Source organism: Aspergillus bombycis (genome assembly GCF_001792695.1).
Source record: "Aspergillus bombycis strain NRRL26010 chromosome Unknown contig00019, whole genome shotgun sequence".
Taxonomy (NCBI): Eukaryota; Fungi; Ascomycota; class Eurotiomycetes; order Eurotiales; family Aspergillaceae; genus Aspergillus; species Aspergillus bombycis.
The window spans coordinates 137,598-156,940 of NW_019170021.1; the positions used below are offsets into that span (position 1 = coordinate 137,598).

Sequence of the window (19,343 nt, forward strand, 5' to 3'; positions counted from 1 at the left end):
GGACGTTGGCTGCAAGTTAATATTTTGTTGTTTAGTCATGTATCCTGTGTTTGATAGGGAAGGGAATAGAGTACCCTGGGATATGTCACTATTAGTGTTGAATTACTTCTATTGTCAGAACGGAAGACAAAAGAAATTAGATCAATGTGACAATATATTCCCTATACTTTACTAAGACCGACTACAGGGTGATAAGGGAAGCTTTAGAATTCTTTTTACTGTAATTTCCTTCCCAGGGGTGTGATTATAGAAATACATACACTGTAAACCGAGAGAGTTTAGCAAGTAATTGAGTTACAGTTCAGAAAGTAGAACGAATATGTTTGACAGATAAAGATGCTTGAATTCCTGTTGAGTTGAGTGGACCTATCTATATGATGTTGAGAGAGGACATGGCCTTGGAATGACACCGCTGACCCAATTTAGCAACTTCAACGGTTGGCATTCCCACAAAAGCAATAAGTGGCGTTTAGCCTAACAGAACCTCCACACTACCAGGGAAGGATAGAACCGTCATGGTTCCTGAACGTCCCACTAGTCTCGCTAGTAGCCGATTCAATAAACTTCAACATGTTGGTAACACTTTCATCAACCGAAATAGCCCCTACAGCCTCAGGAGGGATACCAATACTCTCCAACCCAGCAAGCCCCATATCAGTTGTCACCAAGCCAGGATGAAAGACAAAACTCGTCAGCCACGGCTCCTCAAAATGTAGCCTGCGCATAAACCAATTCAGAGCCGCCTTGCTCGCGCCATAGGGGCTCATGGCTGCAGGGAAGCTCTTCATCTGATCCATGCCAGCAATAGAACCAATAACCGAGCTGATGGCTATGAATGCAGGACGGCCCGTACTGCTAGCTTTAAGCAGGTCAGCAGTAGCCTGGAAGAGTGTCACAGGCGCGATAGCATTGATAGAGAAATGGTCCAGGGTTGCCGCGGTGGTGGTCTGGCTGATGGACGTGCCCGAGTGCGAGATGCCAGCATTTGCGATCACGGTGTCCACGGATGTGATTCCGTGGTCCGTCTTGAGCGTATTGACGGCCGCGAATGCATCGGACTCGTTCGCAGAGTCGAGCTTCACGATGATGAGCTTAGAGTCTGCGGACTTTGGGAGGTCGAGCAGTGCCTGGGAAGCTTTGGTGGTGGGATCGCGAACGGCGGCAATGATGGTGGTAGATGGTTGCTGTAGAAGAGAAGCCACCAGTCCCTTACCCAGGCCGCGGCTTACGCCAGTGATAAAATAGGTCGGATTTGAGCTCATTTTGGGTAAAGGGATCTTGTAAAGAGTTCGGGTTGAGTGTTCTGGTCTTGTGTGTTCAAGGACTTTGCGATGGTGTGAAGAATATGCGATCTATGGCTTGAGGTACCCCATTATATAGTGTTGATGTACCACGATTCCTCCTGTTTGCCAGACCTTACACTGTGTCAGTCCTCACATTCTGTATTTCTAAGCACTACTGGATTATGATTACATGTCAATATGTTGAAGGAAGAAGTCTACCAACAGGATCTACTATAACCTGCACCCTATGGAGTGTGCAATTGGCTAGCGCAGGGCCACTGCAACACATGATGAGGTTAATTTGAGGTTAAATTCCTGATGATCAAACAGTTTGGAACGGCCCATTACAGCTACCACTCCGAAAGGGGAAATTCACACCACTATACTACTCCACTTCCCTATATGCTGTGCAGTATTTAATGATTAGTTATGTGATTAGACGGCTTATAAAGCTGCGTGGTGTCCATAATAAGGTTACCGCTAGCGCCCCCGTTTACCTTTTCTAAGACCGGCCCACAATTCCCGAGACTGCTTAGAATCTAAGAGAATGAATGACAAAGATAACGATAGAAGATACTCCTATGCATAGAGATGCATACAGCACATGTAGATCAATCAATATAGGTCCCTACATCTGAAGACGTGAGATGGCCAGAGCAAGATAACAGCCAAAAGGCACCGAGCAGTATATTACTCTTCTTCACATAAGTACAGAGCACATGCATTTTCATTTCAGCTGCGTTAAACATCAATGCATACATTCCAGAGCAAAATGGCTTCTCGAGTGTTCCAATCAAAGGTACAGCCATGCAGGATTTGAGCTAAGTGTTGTGGAAAACATGGAGAAGGAGGGCGCGCACTGTTAGGCCGCCAACTACTCTTCTTCCATTAAGTGGACCCAAGGGAACACTCACCTTTCCTCCTCCGAGCCTGGAACGTAGATCAGAAACCAAGATGACATATTCACACAGGTCACTCTGGAGTGGACTGGGAGGGTTTTCTCAATGCCCCAGGTCGAGGACACTTAGGTGCATATTCGTGCTTGTCATACTTGGCGATAAACTGGAGGGAAAGGACTTATCATCAGATGTAGTAGATCCCCGAGCGCAAGCCTTACTTCATTATGCTTAGCTACTGGAGAGGAATTCTCTTGGAATTCCAAAGACTGCTAATTCCGACCGTTCTTGACATCATCCAACTTACGCCATGACTAGGACAATATCGGCATCTGTGATTGATTACATGTGTGTTTATAGGACAGGGGAGATTGCAGTATGCTGCCTAGAATCATCGTTCGAAAAATCATTCTGATCACAAATAGCTCACAATCCGCACCACAGGTATATGTATCCCAAGGCCCCATGCAAACTGTGTAGCAACAACAGTACATTCTCTGCTTAGGTCAACAGGCGAAAGTGATTATGCTTGTCGCCAACAGCACTAACGTCAATGGGGCCATCACCCTGTGGCACAGGTCCGAACTCCCGATCTCTACGCCTGTTCTCAGCAGCATAGGAGAAATGAAGGACCAATCCAACCGGTACAATAATGCCCGTGAGACCGGAGCCAATGGCTGTTCCCTTGACAAAGTATGGTCTATCGCGGGTCAGTACATATCAATGATGATATTGAGAGATAGGGCTGCAGTAGGGGGTAGCGAAGGACACGTACGCAGCGCTATTGGGATACATAAAGGAGGCGAGAAAGGAAGAGCATTGACCGATAATAGCGAGCAATGACATTCCAATTCCCTTCTTGGTATCCCCAGCATTATTATTGAGCATCCAGGTCATGTTGATCGCCAATGCAGGGAAAATACCACAGCTTGTCAGCCAGATGGCTACGTACCGCACGGCCGTTCCTGTCTGCGTTGCTAACAGGGCGTAGCCGACGGTCGCGACGCTAGCGCATATGGCCAACATCCAGCCGCGCGAGCCATAGCGGTCCGAGAGCCAGGCAACAAGTATGCTGGATAGGAACGCCCCGAAATAAGGCGGTGCAGTGAGGCCTTGTGCCTGCACGGAGTCATAACCCATCTCATGGACGATGGTGGGAAGGAAGTTGGATAGCCCGGCGAAGGAATAGTTGCAACAGAAATGGAGACATGCGTGGCAGTAATTTTTGTAATCTGTCAATCCGGCGAATAACTGAGCCTTGGAGAGTGAGCTCTTGCGCGTTGTGTCGCGGGTTTCCATGCGTTCTACTGCGAACGTACGTTCTTCGTTGGTGAAGAATTTTGCCGTCGAGGGAGAATCCATAAGTAGAAACCAGACCAAGGGAGCCATAAGAATCGACGGCGACCCCTCTAACATAGTTTAATTAGCATTTAATCCAACTGAAAGCGGATTCTTAGATTTAGGTCACTTGCCGATCAGGAATATTAGCCTCCAGGGCTCCATGTGGGAGCGAATTTGGGAAATCCCATACGCAATTGCACCTGCAATGCAGTTGGCAATCGGGCTGGATCCAAGAAGGATAGACACGCGAGTACCCAGTTCGTGGCGCTTGTAGCATAATGATAGGTAATACGGTACGCCAGCACCGAATCCTGCCTCCAGAATACCCAGACCGACTCGGCAGGCGACCAACCCTGCCATGTTATGGACAAGCCCTGAACACATTGCGCAAACACCCCACCTTCGGTTGTCAGCTGGATGCTTCGTTGAGATCAACCATACCAGTCAGTCCCTTTCATGTGTTGGACTTACAGAACACATAATACTGTCACGTAGATGTGGGCTGGGAAAATCTTCCAGCAAAGAACTAGCCACTCTAGACAGGTGTATGTAATGTAAAAGGAGTTGAGTACCCATGACCACTATCCTGGAGTGTTATCAATAGCTCGGAATGATGGTACGGTGACTTAACATACCTGGTAGCTGCTGAGACCAAGGTCCTCCTGCGCCCCCGCAGTCTTTGCATTGCCGATGTTTCCACGGTCAAGATACGAAATGACATACAAGACCCACACAAGAGGCAGTACCCATATATCATACTGTAGTGATATATGAGCGCAGAGCTAATCTCCACCATGCGGCCTATTTACCTTGCGGACAATCTGGGCATTCAATAATTGCATTTGCTGCCTGTGCTCCGCGGCATAGTTCTCTTCGGCTTCGATCTTCATCTCATCCATGTTCTCCACCTGATTAGATGCGGCCGTATTTTGTTTATCTGTTGTCGCTGCCATGGCCATAGTGGAATGAGTCGCGGATAGTATGTAAGGAAAAGAGTGTACGGGTGGTAGAGATTTTGCCTTAGAGAACAGGCTTCATGGGAGCTATGGTCTCACGGGTCTTTCAACGAAGCACGGCTTCCTGCTGATTGTGTAATGACGAAGCAATTATATCAAGGGGGAAAGAGGTCCTGATTTTCATTCAGCTATCCAGGAGGCCCTACTTATACTGCCCGGGTAACAGAGCATTCCAGCTGAGGACAAAGGCATCCAACGCTAGACCTAAACTATGTTTCTCCATACCCCGGACTTTCTCCATACCCCAGATATTCCCCACACGAGTTGGCTACGGAACACGGCAGAGATGGTGCCTTGGCATACCCGCCTTGGAAGTTGAGTGTAAACTTGAGTCGCATTGCTAAAAGAGGGGAAGCTCACTCAAGGAGCACTTCGGACAAACGCGGATTCTAACGGTTGACTGAGCTCTTACGGTTATACGAGGGCCGTTCGGCTAACGAAAGGTGATTCAACATAGCTACGGGGCGTTATGCTCATAGGTTTCGTTCTAGGGGATATCCTGGCTAGAGGTGGTCTAGGGCTCACTGATGAGGAGTTCCACGGTATAATGGACGTGAAAAAGATAATATGCAAAGTACTACCCCGGAAGATTTAGAAATACTGAGCTCAGCAAATGCTTCCGACATCGGCCTTCACGAGTCGCGTCCCAAGGTCTACTTCGTTTCTACTATCCAAATATAGAACGTATCATAACAACTATCCCTGAGAGCAGGAACGTGCCACTCCAATATACGTGCCTGGTCGGGATCTATGTGTATCCTATCCCGTTGCCCATGGCGAATAGCGAATACGTAGATATCTGGGGAGTACTTCTATGATCTAATACTCTAGAAGAGATGCCGGCCCGGAGGAAACAGTTGCTCAGATGATACGTATTTGGCAAAACCTGTTCTTAGCCCATCGACATTGCAAATACTCGTGGTGACAAAAGGAAATATCCAAATAAAAAAATGGGATTTGATAGAGCAACATACCTATGGGAATATGTAGCTGCATGTAATGCTATGAGATACATATTGGTCGGAAATCGACGCTATGATGTAGCCAGGTGAGGTGCCCGGTGTCGGGTATGGCCAGTAAACGACGGTTATCCAGTGGATTGTGTGCTACTTACTTATATCCCTAGCCATAGGTAGGTCATCCTGTACGCAATCAGGTTAAATCCAAAACTCTACATGTCTTTAGTTGGCCGATACCATCGCAAAGCGCTCTAGGATGCAATAATACCTACAGAAATACTCAGGCCGCCGATACAACCGTAAGCCCACTAGAAGAATCACTCTTGGCTATCTATATGGATATTGGGGCTGCGAGTCAGCGTGTAGAAAAGTTATGTTTTGCCAGTCGTCACTGTCCTCAGCCCAGAATTTACGTCTAATAGAGTTGAGTATGAATGATAAGATATTCAGAATGATATTTGCAATTCTAGTTTTGTCCTTGCTGCACGGCCATATCATAAACCAATTATGTCCGATAAGATGCAAAAATAGGAAAGAACGCCAAGAAAAGACAGACAAACACCCGGATTCAAAATGGCACACACGCTAAAAAGGTCGACGATGTTATGGCAAGAACATTTACTTGCGCTGACCATAGGCCTTGGTGGCGTAATCACCCTTGTGGACGATCAGGTCCTGAGGGCGGTAGTCCTCACGGCCGGAGAAATAGCTGTCCAGAATGTTCTTCGTACCCTCGGCATAGCGGACCTGAGCATCGATCGAAGTACCAGACATGTGAGGGACCATGGCGTTACCGCCGCCCCATGGGTGCTCGGCGTAGCGGAGAGGGTGATCCTTGGGAGCGGGCTGAGGGAACCAGACATCACCACCGTATCCGCGAAGGTGGCCGGACTTGAGGGCCTCAGCGACATCCTCCTTGACAACAATAGCACCACGGGCGGTGTTCACGAGCCACGAGCCTGAGTCGAGTCGTTAGTAAAAGAGTAAGAACATTGCAGGGAGAAAAGACACTTACCAGGCTTCATCTTGGCGATGAGCTCCTTGTTGAAGAGGCCCTGGGTGCTTTCGTGGAGAGGACAGTTAATGGTAACGATGTCACACTGGGAAACCATGTCGGCAAGGTCTGCGACACGGCGGCAGCCGATCTCCTTCTCGACCTCAGGGCTCAGTGCCTGGTAGTCGTAGTAGAGAAGCTCCTTGCAGTCGAAGGGCTTCAGACGACGAAGGACACGCTCGCCAATACGGCCAACACCGACGGTTCCCACCACCTTGTTCTCAAGGTCGAATTCGTTCTTCGCGACAGCAGCAACGTCCCACTCGCCATTGCGGATCTGGTCATGGGCGGGGACGAAGTTGCGAACCAGGGTCAGAATCGTCATCATAACATGCTCGGCCACGGAGGTCACGTTGGAGCCGGTCACCTCAGCCACGGTGATACCACCGTTGGTCTTGTTGGCGGCATTGAGATCGACGTGATCGGAGCCAATACCGGCGGTGACGGCAATCTTCAATTTCTTGGCCTTGGCAAGGCGCTCCGCAGTGAGATATCCGGGGTGGAAGCTGTGGTGGGTCAGTTAGCTCAATCTCGGCCGGAACGGGGAAAGTGACGTACGGAGTGGTGATGATCACTTCGGCGTCGACAAGCTCCTTCTCGAACTTGGAATTGGGGCCGTCCTTATCGGAAGTCGTCACCAGAGTGTGGCCCTGGTCTTCGAGCCACTTCCGGATGCCGAGCTCATTCTCAACGGTACCGAGAAGACGAGGTTGCTGCTTGGCGTGTTCCTTGCCCTAGAAGTCGAGGCAATGTTAGCGTGCTTGGCAGGGAGGGACATGGCAGCAGTGCGGGACTGCCACGATCAGGAAGGCCTGAGGAATATGAGACGAACCTCGTAGAGGACCATAAGAACTTTGCTCTGAGCGCTCGCCGAGCTGGAGAACGTCCGGGCAGCCCGGCTGACAGGGCTAGCCTTCAAAGCCGGGTTGGAGATCAAACGAGAAACGGAGCGAGCAAAAGGCATTTTGAAAAGGTGCTTTTGAATTGTGATGATTAACAAAGGACTAATTGAATGTCTGGTTCATACAAAAAAAAAGTTCCTGAGACCAGCGAGGACTTCTGTTATATTTAAAGGAAAGGCCACGAGGGGAAGGGGGAGGAGGGGTGTAGCATAGGCGGACATATCTCGGACATCATGAGATCAGACCGCATCTACGCCGGCTGGTCTAGACAGCAAGCTGCAGCTTTGGAGGAGTAACAAACTTCTTTGCGGAGGTTGGTTCATTCCAGCTTCCCCTCATGAGGGGAACCGTTTTTCATCCTCTCTGAAAGTGTCTCCGCACCTGCATCTGGTCTCCACAATACCCCTTGAGATGCGCTGTTTCGCCTGATCATAATATGGAATCACACCCTTAGTCCAGTAATTGTTCCCGTAGTAAAACAGCTTATGTTGGAGCGCTGCAAACCGTCCTCGAATTGATTTGAACCCATTCCAACACACGTTCTCGGTGCGTCGTTTACGGCACTTTGACGTTATGGATCCAGGAAATCGCCAAGAGGATCCACGTTCCGTCCCTTCGCACCCCGAGTTGGGAAATACTAACCAACCAATGGCCACCTAAAACCTCCAATTGGCCTCCAGAGGAAGTTTCATAGTTAACGGGCGCATCGAACGTTCTTCCCCGATCTCAAACCAACAGTACTCACTCCTGCTGCATTACCGTTGGATCATGACATAGGCTATCTTCCAGCAAATAACACCCGGCGTACGCCTCCATAAACCTACACAGATTCACCCATAAGGAAAGGAATGGCCAGCCATAGTTTCACAATAGATATAGAGCGCGAGACAATCACCCGCACATACACCTCGACTTCCGATGTACAGGTCCAACTCAAACTACCCTCCGTCTGCGCCTTAACAACGCCCTGCAACGCGTGTGCTGTGGAAAACCGCGTCTCCCTTCGACATCATTGCTTACAAGTATGTTGTTTAGGCCTTATAATACACACGTCTTAGTCACCGAAAGTTGTCCGAGTAATCGCCTGAAAAAATTACTGGAGTTTGGGGTCCGACTTCAGCACCGATTTCACCCCGTACAAAATTACCTTAGGGTTGCAGGAGTGCTCGGCGGAGACATGACTTCTTGACGAGATTACCATAAGGAAATAGCCTGAATGAACCGTGTCAACACAATTCCCATAGGGTAGGTAATATGAACCAGTCCGATCAACGACCCACAGTGACCTGATCGCCAAACATTCGACGAGAGTGGGACTTTTTCCTTCCCCCCAGCGGCACCATTTGCCTTCTGTTCCCGGGCATTTTTTCCCGGATTCTTGTACACGCGGGGAAACCCACCGCAACATCCCCAATTTTACTCCAACACCACACGGCAATGCGGCACCTTCTGCAGCATGCGGGACGACAGAACCGTTCTCCACGCTGTCGACGACTAAAGGCGGGCACTTTCCACAAGGTGTCATCGTCGGTAACATGGACATGGTCATAGGCGCAAAACTTCACTACCTCCGCGCGCTCCTCGGTTACCAATTGTCGAGGTTTCGTCGACTTGCGACCGGCTCAATGAAGTCTGTGAATGTTGTCTTCATGGTATTCTCGACATTGTGCATTGTCGCGCAAACAGGGAAGATTTCATTCACGGCCGCTATAATGTGGGCGAAGTCGGGAGTCGTCAGAAAAGGCTAATAAGTAGCCCAATTCCGGACGATATTTTACCTGCGCCCGACACATTTCGACGAACCAAATGGTCTAAGTCATTGCCATGCACAAGGAATAGTAACCCCCGGCTCAGCTTATCAATGGAAAAAGATTGTTTGACTCAAGTGGTCCGAAGCCCGATCGCGACCGGGAGGTATGCATGCATCGCATGAATCTGCATTGGCGACCGGGCTTGCCAATGCGATGGCAAAGATCTTTACCTTTCTAACGCAGGCCCTACTTGTCGCTGAAGAGCATGCTCGAGGTAGTGTGGGGTGGAAGCGTGGTCAACCAGGGCTGAACGAAGACACGTGAGTAGCGCGATAGACATCGGCTGACGCGACCAGCTTCTTGATGCCTGATGGCTAAACATAGCCCTTCTGGTGCCTTCATCACCCCGCGATCGTCTCTCCTGCCAAAATTCCCTGAGCCAGACTTCTTCTGTTGCCCAAACCCACGGCCTTCAGCGGTAGCGAGGACTTTACACCAATTCTGGCATCAAGGTGGCCTTTCTTAACTTAGTCTCCAGAGCCCGAAATATAGCTGCTGGGTCGGTGAAGGAGATATAAGCTGATGCGACCCACATCACCATCCCAAAGCGCCAATGGGTGTTGTCAATCTCCTGAGAATGTGCACCACTCCACGGCTACCGTTGACCTTTTCGATATAATCGGCCCTCGGAACCGTGGAGGATGGGCAAAAGTCCCGTAAAATCTCTTGATGAGGAATAAGTCGCCGCTAGCTACAGGAGGCGCTTGGTGATAGTCAACATTTATGAGGCATAGTTGGTAAACAGAAGGGCAAATGGTAGATCGAATACGGCCATAGTGATGTGTAGAGAGAAGGCCTTGAGAGGGAAATCGTAGAGGTACAAACAATCTTATCCGCCGTCAGCCTATATTTCAGGACAATGATAGCGTACAAAGTTATCGCAGCAGTCTATATGCCTCTCCGTAGCTGTCATGGGCGCCCTTTCGTTTTTCTGTTTTCCACTCGCTTGCAGGGAGTTGGAAAAGAGTCTGTCTTCGTGCCATGGGAAGAAGAGCAAGCAACCAAGAAGCCGCTCAAGTACAGGTGCCTACAGTTCAAGCGCGCAACATGGTTTGTTTTATTACAACTATAATGATCAAAAAAGTCAATTATGATGTCCGTACGTATACTACACTGCAGTGACTCTCGGAGCAGACTTGGTCGTCGCACTAGTATGTCGCATTCCTATCAAGGATAGATATATATATATTTGGCGAACCACTACTAAGTAGCCAGTTGCGGCTATGAGAGAGGTGGTCATTGAGTAGGCCGTACCAGGGACATGATGCAACAGTTCTGCAGACATTCGAGCAGCGAATACACATCTTCTACATCATACCAGGTAGTATCTAGACCACTTTGGCGTGATCATCCCAAAAGGATGACTTCAAAGTGCTCCGTGTTGACGATCTTGGCAGGGGTCGACGCATGACCCGATACGGTTAGTGCTCATTCAATAACAAACTAACCCTCTAGAGTTAGACTCATCACGCTTCTACGCGGGAATACCAACAGTGTCAACATTGTTGATTATTCAATTATTATTATACGTAGCTTGTCTCTCTATAGCATAAGGAGGTATCGTCAAAACACGTCGCTACAAACTCATCACCAACCTAGTCAACCACCCTCACTCCCTTACTCCAAATAACATCTCAATTTTATATATACATCCTGCCCCCAATGTCATCGTCGATCGCCCAAATCAGTTCAATTTGTGGGCGGCAACCTCCAAGAGGTTGTCTTCACCCAGGGCGTTCTGAGTGTAGCGTGCGTTGTACTTAAGAATCTTCTTGACCTTGTTGTAGGTCTGCACGTTGAGAGGGAGAGGCTCGGTGCTGAGGTACCAGACAACTTCCTCAGTGCAGGGAGGGGTGGTCAGGGAACCGGTGTACTGGTAGACGCCATGGCGAGTGAAGTGAGAACGAAGGCCCTCGAAGTCCAGCTCGCCAGTCGTGGTGTAAGTACCGGCATCGGCAATGTTATCGATGTGTGCGAAAACAGAGTCGAAAAGGGGAACGGAGTAGCCGAACTCCGAGAGCTGGAAGAAGAAGCCGACGACAGCGGTCTCCTTGGCTAGAAGGAAATGGTCAGCGGTTATTTACAGGAGAAGAGAGGATGGTCGGGAACCTACCGGCAGTTTGGAAGACGAAGTGGACTTCCATGGGGAAGTATTCGTCGTTGACGCGGTGCTCACTGGGGGTATGGAAGTGGAACTGGGCCAGAGGGTAGGTCTTGTTGTTAGCCACCAAGGAGCCATTGGTCAAGGAAACCTGGAGACCGGACCCCAGGTTCTCGAACTTGGCGCCGTCAGCCAGGGGCAGGTTGAGCTTGAGGGAGCCCGATGCAGCATAATCGATGGCAGCGCTGTCAATGACAATGGGCGACTGGTGGCTTCCCGTGGAGCAGGCCTCGTTGGCATCATCAAGACCGTACCAGTTCAAGGGGCCGCCGAGTTTGGTGTAGTTGAACTTGTTGATGTCAACCAGACCATCTGCCGCACGGCGTACGACAGGGCTGGAGATGCACGAGGCTGATGCCCCGGCAAGGAGGGGGAGAAAAGCAGTGATGAACTTCATGATGGATGAGCAACAAACAACAAGATAATGGGGTTGAAAGCAAGGTACCTACATGAGTGAGAGGCACGACGCTACTTATACCTCCCCGAAAAAAAACTGCTGGAATATTGCACCCTACTCCGAAGTCCCGGTGATTGTCTTTCTACACGCAGTCGAGATCGACAGCCCACATGTCCTATTCCGCTTCTATGGCCATTGCCTTAGTCGACAATATTTCCACTTCAGATACCCCGGGGCCAGCGCTATGTGCCGCCAGGAAACCCCACATTACCTGCGGAGCTAAATCCTCGAAAGAGGGTTTATGCTTCCATAAACGGGTCACTATGCTCCTGAGTGGATGGGCAGGCTAACTCCGTGGCTTGCTGAGATTTGCGATCGTGGCCCGAGATCGGCCGGTGCAATAATGCAAACATTTCCATTAAAGGTGAGAACTGGGAAGCATTGACGTGGTTTAAATGGTTAGATATACATCAATAATAGCCCTGGCGTTCGAAAAGATTGACGGGGTGTTGGGCCATGTGTTCCCCAGGTCCTAGAGGATGGATTACTACTGCGCAGGAGCTGGGTTATTCGTTTACTATAGTACGTTCGCAAAAGGTTGAGAGTGCAAATGCTGGGTCCCTTGAAATGCGATCCTCAGGGGTATAATCATCGGTGAAGAAGAGTTTGGATGGGGGACGGGACCTTCCACCATATCTTTTCGTGAGTTCGGATCTCTTCCATGGTTCAGATCTCTTCTATATAGGCTAGTCCACGATAACTCCTTTGTTATTCGTCCAGTGAACGGGTTCGTAAAAAGGCCTATCCATGTTGAGGAAGTGCAGCAAGAGTCCGCTGGGGTTGCGTCGAGCGGAGCCGCAGAGATTTCTTGACAATCTCTTGCCCGACCGGGTCGTTCGGATGCAAGATCGCGTCCATACCGATGACAATCGTGTGGGACACTAATAATAGTACGAGGTGTGGCTCCCCTGAACAAATTTCGGAGATGTCATGCGTGCGATATGATTCGCCAAGCCTGCTAAGCGAATACTAAGCTTCGCGATCTTAATCGGAACTTTTGGGCCGTGGGTGGAGACAATTGGCAAAAAATGAATCTTCGAGAGGCCGATCGACGACCCAGATTCCTATATTGGTAGAACACGGGGGTTCATTGGGCGTTCTCATCCTCGTATCGGAAACATGGTATCCGTGTAGAATACCGCGTCTATCCTTGTGGCGTTATCGCATTCAATGGGTGCCCTCAGCAAACCGCTATGAGTGGTACTATTCAATCGTGAGCCTTCCAGGACCACCGCTTGTGAATACAATGGAGGGGAGTATTTTGGACTTGACTCCTAGGATATCCGAGGGTTCAATGAGGGCGCTCACTGTTCTTCCCTGGAATATGATCGGCAACTAAACTTACACATTACCTAATACGTTCCTGGAGTTATGGACACAGTCCCATAGTGACGGTACAGAATCTGAAGAACAGGCCCACCTGAACATCCTCGGATATTGTCCGATCTGAATTTGTTGTGATGATGGAGCTAATTCTCAGTGGAGAGCCCTGGATGACGGTAAACCCAGAAGCAGAGGCATATCCCTAAGAGATGCAAACACAACACTGACTCTGTGTTCTTCCTACACCAATTACACCCCAAGCCGAAATCCGGCTCCATCTCCACCGCGGGTAGACGCTCCACTGAAATGGTGGCCAGCTGAAGCGAATTCAAATGGGCTGGCTGACCAGGGTGGAGTCCACCTACGTTCTCTACAATAGCAACAGTGTCAGTCTATGTGTTATTTGAGTGAATGACGCTGCCTCTCTGTACTTGGAATACCGATTCCACCCACACCTTGAGACAGGTGGACGCTCACTCGGCACCTTCATGTTCGCTCGCGCTGGACCAGCCTTCCTCTTACTGGTAGCACCTTATCGGCCATGCTCCTCAGGCTGGCACTATTCACAACAGGAGATCAAGGGAAATATTGGGTAAACACTCTTTTTTATACCTGGGTACTGTCATGATATGATTGTGATTGGTAGAGATTCAGACAGAACTCGGGGTGGAATGTGTGGAAGAGTTTGCGGACATGTCAAAGAACGTCAGAGTTAGGTTATAGTGCCAGAATCTGCTTTTGCCTAGGAGAACTCTGAACAAGACAATACATGTCCCTGAAAGCTTGGCGTCACCTTTTATCATTTCGTCTACACTGTCTCTAGGGCATATCGAAAAGGGTTGCGGAGTGCTCCACCAACCCATCAGAATAGAATAAGGTGGCATGCTGCGTGTTCTAGATGAAACGAATTCACGCCTTATGGCTGCTGAAGATACCATGTTTTCTTAAAAATTCACTCTGATACTGGAATGTTCTGAGAGGACGAATATCTATCAGTGGCGGTTCTGACCACCCACCGCCTTCCGCCGGTGGATGTAAAGAAAGAATATGAAGCATTTTGTATTATCATCACCAAACACCTATAGAATTAATAAAATAAAGCTGATTATCTAATTCCCATGTTAATCCTATATCTAAAGCTATAGTCTTATTCTCCGTATATAGCACTGGTGGGAGATGACTGTTTATCTTGAAATATATCTTATCCACTGCTTTCTCATTTTTTTCATTAGCTTTAGTTTTTCTTCTCTGTATCTAAGTATTTTTCTCCTTAATTCTTTGAATTACAGAGCTTAATTTAAGATCAGAAGAAAGACTTTTAGCAAAATTATATATCTAGAATCAGCTCATACTCTATATAGGATTATCGCGCTGTACTGTAAGAGATATCGCCAGGGCCCGATGTTCCACAAGGCCAAAAGGTCATCATAATTCGGGATCAACGATCCCGAATACCCTGGAGGCACCTATATAGTATACCGCCGTTACATGTACAGTCAGATTTATCTATTCTAAAAACAATAATATAGTCACCGGGAGATAAATATTATATATTTTAATAATCTATTGTCTTAAGGCAGTCTCTTGATACTGATTTAGTGTTTTATTTAATATATTTTGAGCTGTACAAGACTTTCTTCTATCGTAGATACGGCCGTGCAGTGTACAATAAAGAATCCCGAATTCTCGCGCGATCTTTGCGATCTTTGGATTTTTCTTAATATAGGCAGCTTCAACGGCCTCATCTATATATGAATCTGTACTTTTAGATATTTTAGGTATTTTTTATGGGTTGTATAGCTTTAAAATAGCAGGAAATTCATTATCTTTATTTAGGCTGCCGATCACCCACCGGCGGAAGGCGGTGGGTGGTCGGAACCGCCACTGATACATGTATAGTGGAACTCGGGCCAGGTGATATAATCCTTGATTGGCGGCTTGGACCCAACCGGACATCTGGAATTCTACCCCGGAAATCACGGACGCCATTTCTTCCATCTCTATAACCTACCCTGACCTTGATGTGAATTAGAACCAACGACAATGCCTGATGGTGCTGACCTTACGGGGGTTAACTTGAGTCGGAATTCTCATATTCCTGCTGTACGTACAGTTCGCCGGTACTGAACTGAAGTCTGAGCGCAACCACTAACGCGTTGCATAGTGTACCGAATGTCGAGCTCGCAAAGCGAAGGTAAAACTTCTCTTCGCAGGCCTCTTGCTTTCGTGCTTGTCATATCGCCTGACTGACACGTTGTAGTGCACCAAAACTCGACCGTCGTGTGCACACTGTAGAGCTCTTAACAAGCGCTGTGTGTATCCAGAAAAGGTGAAGAGGTCGCCTTTGACTCGGCAGTATGTTCTCACGTGATGCACCAATGAAACATCTCTTACTGACTGGAACACGGAGACACCTCACCGCAGTTGAAAGCAGATTGGAAGTGCTGGAAGCGGCCCTGGGGAAGCTGTTTCCAGGCGGTGACACGGAGACCATAATCCGTTCTTTGCTGAGTGACTCGCCGGATCTCGATGTTCCTTCACAGCCGAGCACAGAACCGGACTCAGTTTCCGATATACCCGTCGGCTTGACAATTCAAAATGATCTATCTCTAGTTTCCCAGCAGAAAGGTGCGTCTCCTGGCCCTTCGTCGGTGACGGCTCTGAGAGGATAAACAGATCCGATAACCGACAATTCAATCGACGATTTGACCGATGCTGAGATGAAAGAATCTCAGGGCTCCTTGGATGTTTATAGTTTGAACCTACAGCCGAGTGACCTCCTGCCTTCGATGACAGACGTTGATGAGACCAGATTGATTCGAGCGTATTTTGAGGATTACCATACCATCTTCCCCTTTGTTCATGAAACAACATTCATGAAACAATATGAAACCGGAAGCCTTGTCTCCCAAGACGGCGATTGGGCGATCCTGTGTGATATGGTACTGGCAGTGGGATCATGGTGCCTCCAGGACAATGGTGACTTAAGCTACGGTCACATCTTCTCTGAGCGAGCAAAGAAGAGGTTGGACCAGTTATCTATTCTTGGCCAACCTTCCATTAGCCTAGTCCAGGCGCTATTGCTAATGAGTCACTACCACGAAAAGTATGGCCAGCCAAAAGATAGCTGGACCTTTCTCGGCCTTGCAACTCGGATGTCCATCAGCTTGGGGCTCCACGAGGAGTTAACATATTCTCGTGATGATATCTCCCCCTTGGTTAAAGAGATTTGGCGACGGGTTTGGTGGAGCGTGTATTGTTTTGATAGTTGCTCATCAAAGATCCATGGTTTACCCCTTCTGCTGCCGGAAGACAAACTGGTTACCGTCAAACCGGTATCGAATATAGCCGATGAAGTACCCATTCCATCCTATCTAACAAAAAGTACCATTATTGCGGCTGCTGACATCCCATCAAGGACCTGACGGAGATAAGCCGGCTCCATCCGAACGAGCGGGATAATTGGACAATATATACCGGGTTGATTTTGCAATCTAGCTATCACCGGATGGCAAACAGTATTAACCACCAGATGCTCTCTACCGATCAAATAACCGTCCTCGATTTGCACAAATACGAACAAATGATTAACGATTGGCATAACAACCTCACACTCTGTACGCAACATACTATGGTGGATGAACTACCCGTCTGGGCTCGGTACGCACGCGATCGGCAGATGCTCTGTGATCGGAGCCTCCGACTTCTCATTCATCGCCCAGCGCTTCTGGACTGGCTTAGAAGGAAGAAGATATCTCGGGGCCAGGCTATCCGAGGGGAGGAACCAAGTGAGCGACAATGCCGTACTAGTGGTCTAAACCTGGCCCGTGGTACCATAAAGCTTACTTCACGCCTGATTCAAGAGCATCAGTATTCCAATGTTACGCTGCCTTTTATCCTGTTTGTGCCAACATCATCCCCCCAAATAATCCTCACTCCCGAGCAAAGATTGACTAACGGTATCTGGGTCACCTCAGTTATGCCCTCTTGCACGCCGTCCTCGTCCCTATTATCCATTTGAAGGCCGATCAGTCTGTTCCTGAGTCTATCACATGGCTTCAAGACATTGAGGAGGCTAAGCAAACGCTGTCCTGCGTTTCTGTTCAGCACGACGCCCTGGCGACTCATTTTCTTGTCATTCTCAACCGGATCACTCCGTCCTCTTTTACAGTCACTGACGAGAACGAGAACCGCAACGCCGAGCCGCTGCAGCCCAGTGAGCTCCAGCCTGCGCCGACGGGTATATTTGGTAATAGTGAGCTCAGACTGTTGGAGCCTACCATCGCGCGGCCTACTTCCCCCTTGGCCTTTTCGGAGTGGATTCATGGTTTACCATAGGCTATACGATTATATTCCAACACCTTGATGACAGCTACGCCTCTTGTTCGAAAGGTCTCGGTCTGGTTATCAGGTTTACCATATAGGTTGACTTAGTGTCTTGAGCTACTGAGATGCCCTCACGCTCTCTGTTTATCTTAATGAATCATTTGCATTGATGCGTATCACCCCGACTAAGTGTAAGAGAAGCAGAGGTTTCACATTGTCTAGCTAAGTATAAGACTTTTATATCCAAGGTCCCTCTACACGTTCGATCCCGCATTCTGGTATGATTCACTCAACTCCTCGATCGTGTGGGCCTGCATGAACTGCTTGAATGTTATTGGCTGCACCGTGGGGTACTTCGAATTATCCAACTCTGGTTTGAGATAGGTCTGTCCATTGATACAGTAATACTGGTAGAATCTGTGGTAGGGAATTGGATCGTCAGCATTAAAACCTCCAACCACAGTCGATAACTTGAAACGTACAAGGCTAGGTATGCATAAATATCCGAAGGATCCTTATCATAGATCGAGTGCATTTTTTGATACAGATCATCTTTGGACCCGAGTCGCACCAGCCGGGGTCTCTTGCCGTAGACATCAGCAAAGTTATCGGCGATCTGGTGGATGTTCTTCCTGTCGCCCAGAACTGTGATGAATTAGCCTCCCGGGAACACAGACCGGTGATGTCGAGTAGAACTCACAGTGTTGCAGGCCGACGGCATTCGGGTCTGTCGCAACGGCCGCCACGAATGCCGCTGCAGTGCCATAGGTCGTTGACTCCCAAACCTCATCGCCTTCTCCCCAGTACGAGAAGGTTGCTTTTGCGGGATCGAAGACGCCGAAGTACCCGCTCCAGAAGGTCTCCATGAATGCGCCGATCAGCACATGCACCCCCTGCACAGTGGTCTTGGAGTCCAGATGCGCCTTGACGAGCTTCATCGGATCCTTGGCTGGATGCTGGCCAAGCTCGAGCTTTGTGAAGTCGAGGCAGTAATCGCTCGCCAGATAGCGCGGGACTCCCTCGAGCTCGCACGCATCCACGAGCACTTTCTGCCCGTTGGTCATGAACTGATTGTCGCCTAGGTAGCAGCAGACGACAACCTGGCACCCGCGCACGAACGTCCGAGCGTCCGCCAAGCTCATGGAGTCACCCTGGATCGTTGTGATGCGGTCGGAGCTGCGAAGATGGTCGGGTAACTTGGAGGCATTGCGGCAAAAGCCCCGAATGTGGACTTCAGCGTGGGTTTGCAGCAGATTCTTGACTACAAGTCGCGCAAACTTGCCTGTGATGCCTGCGATGCCGACGGTGAAGGTCATGTTGTTTGGGAATGAATCCAAGTGTGCGAGTATGAAAACGGATATGATATGCTGTCGAGTAGCTTTATAGGACACAGGATTCAACAAAAGTCATTCCGCCTTTGCGTGTCAGCGACAACTTAAATAGCATGGCCTGTAGGGAAATGAATTCGGGGGCCATGAATCATTACAAATAAAAAACATCGTCAGATGAGGGCTATCGATCTGCTTCCAACCAATGAAGTTTTCGGTTGACAGTCGTCCGGACGGGTCGCATCCGTCATCCCGCAATTCTACTGTGGCGCTGTCGTTGCCCGTATCCCGAACCGGAAGCTCAACGTCTGTATTCGGTTCGGTCACTTTAGCTGCACTGACGAAGGTATGCACGACTTGACTGCATTAAATCTACGGCATCTAGCTCCGTGGTAGGAGTCAATATCCTCGGCCTGTGTACCTCGCTTTTATGTATGAACCGAGTTTAGATACGGATCACAGTAGGTCTCCTATAAAAGCGAAAGC

General features: G+C 48.9%; 6 protein-coding genes across 6 annotated transcripts; 1 reads left to right on the plus strand and 5 right to left on the minus strand.

Moving 5' to 3' along the window:
* Positions 1 to 491: 491 nt before the first annotated feature.
* ABOM_002706 (SDR family oxidoreductase) lies at positions 492 to 1,262 on the minus strand (the record flags this gene model as incomplete). The annotated part of the gene is made up of 1 exon (XM_022529836.1): positions 492 to 1,262. One exon carries the CDS (start codon positions 1,260 to 1,262, stop codon positions 492 to 494), a length of 771 nt encoding a protein of 256 aa, XP_022391702.1.
* A 1,418-nt stretch (positions 1,263 to 2,680) lies between these two features.
* On the minus strand, positions 2,681 to 4,479 carry ABOM_002707 (MFS transporter; the record flags this gene model as incomplete). The annotated part of the gene is made up of 6 exons (XM_022529837.1): positions 2,681 to 2,879; positions 2,955 to 3,588; positions 3,711 to 3,940; positions 3,992 to 4,101; positions 4,156 to 4,278; positions 4,330 to 4,479. The coding sequence occupies 6 exons, from the start codon at positions 4,477 to 4,479 to the stop codon at positions 2,681 to 2,683; spliced, it is 1,446 nt and encodes a 481-aa protein (XP_022391703.1).
* Positions 4,480 to 6,113: 1,634 nt separating this feature from the next.
* fdh (formate dehydrogenase (NAD+) FDH1) lies at positions 6,114 to 7,513 on the minus strand (the record flags this gene model as incomplete). The annotated part of the gene is made up of 4 exons (XM_022529838.1): positions 6,114 to 6,454; positions 6,511 to 7,055; positions 7,108 to 7,283; positions 7,382 to 7,513. 4 exons carry the CDS (start codon positions 7,511 to 7,513, stop codon positions 6,114 to 6,116), a joined length of 1,194 nt encoding a protein of 397 aa, XP_022391700.1.
* Positions 7,514 to 10,946: 3,433 nt separating this feature from the next.
* ABOM_002709 (carbonic anhydrase family protein) lies at positions 10,947 to 11,820 on the minus strand (the record flags this gene model as incomplete). Its single annotated transcript, XM_022529839.1, has 2 exons — positions 10,947 to 11,317; positions 11,376 to 11,820. 2 exons carry the CDS (start codon positions 11,818 to 11,820, stop codon positions 10,947 to 10,949), a joined length of 816 nt encoding a protein of 271 aa, XP_022391701.1.
* A 3,426-nt stretch (positions 11,821 to 15,246) lies between these two features.
* Positions 15,247 to 17,541, plus strand: ABOM_002710 (uncharacterized protein; the record flags this gene model as incomplete). The annotated part of the gene is made up of 7 exons (XM_022529840.1): positions 15,247 to 15,306; positions 15,368 to 15,397; positions 15,464 to 15,558; positions 15,638 to 15,831; positions 15,880 to 16,559; positions 16,622 to 17,103; positions 17,181 to 17,541. 7 exons carry the CDS (start codon positions 15,247 to 15,249, stop codon positions 17,539 to 17,541), a joined length of 1,902 nt encoding a protein of 633 aa, XP_022391650.1.
* Positions 17,542 to 17,783: 242 nt separating this feature from the next.
* ABOM_002711 (nmrA-like family protein) lies at positions 17,784 to 18,845 on the minus strand (the record flags this gene model as incomplete). The annotated part of the gene is made up of 3 exons (XM_022529841.1): positions 17,784 to 17,946; positions 18,012 to 18,174; positions 18,230 to 18,845. The coding sequence occupies 3 exons, from the start codon at positions 18,843 to 18,845 to the stop codon at positions 17,784 to 17,786; spliced, it is 942 nt and encodes a 313-aa protein (XP_022391649.1).
* Between the last annotated feature and the right edge of the window lie 498 nt (positions 18,846 to 19,343).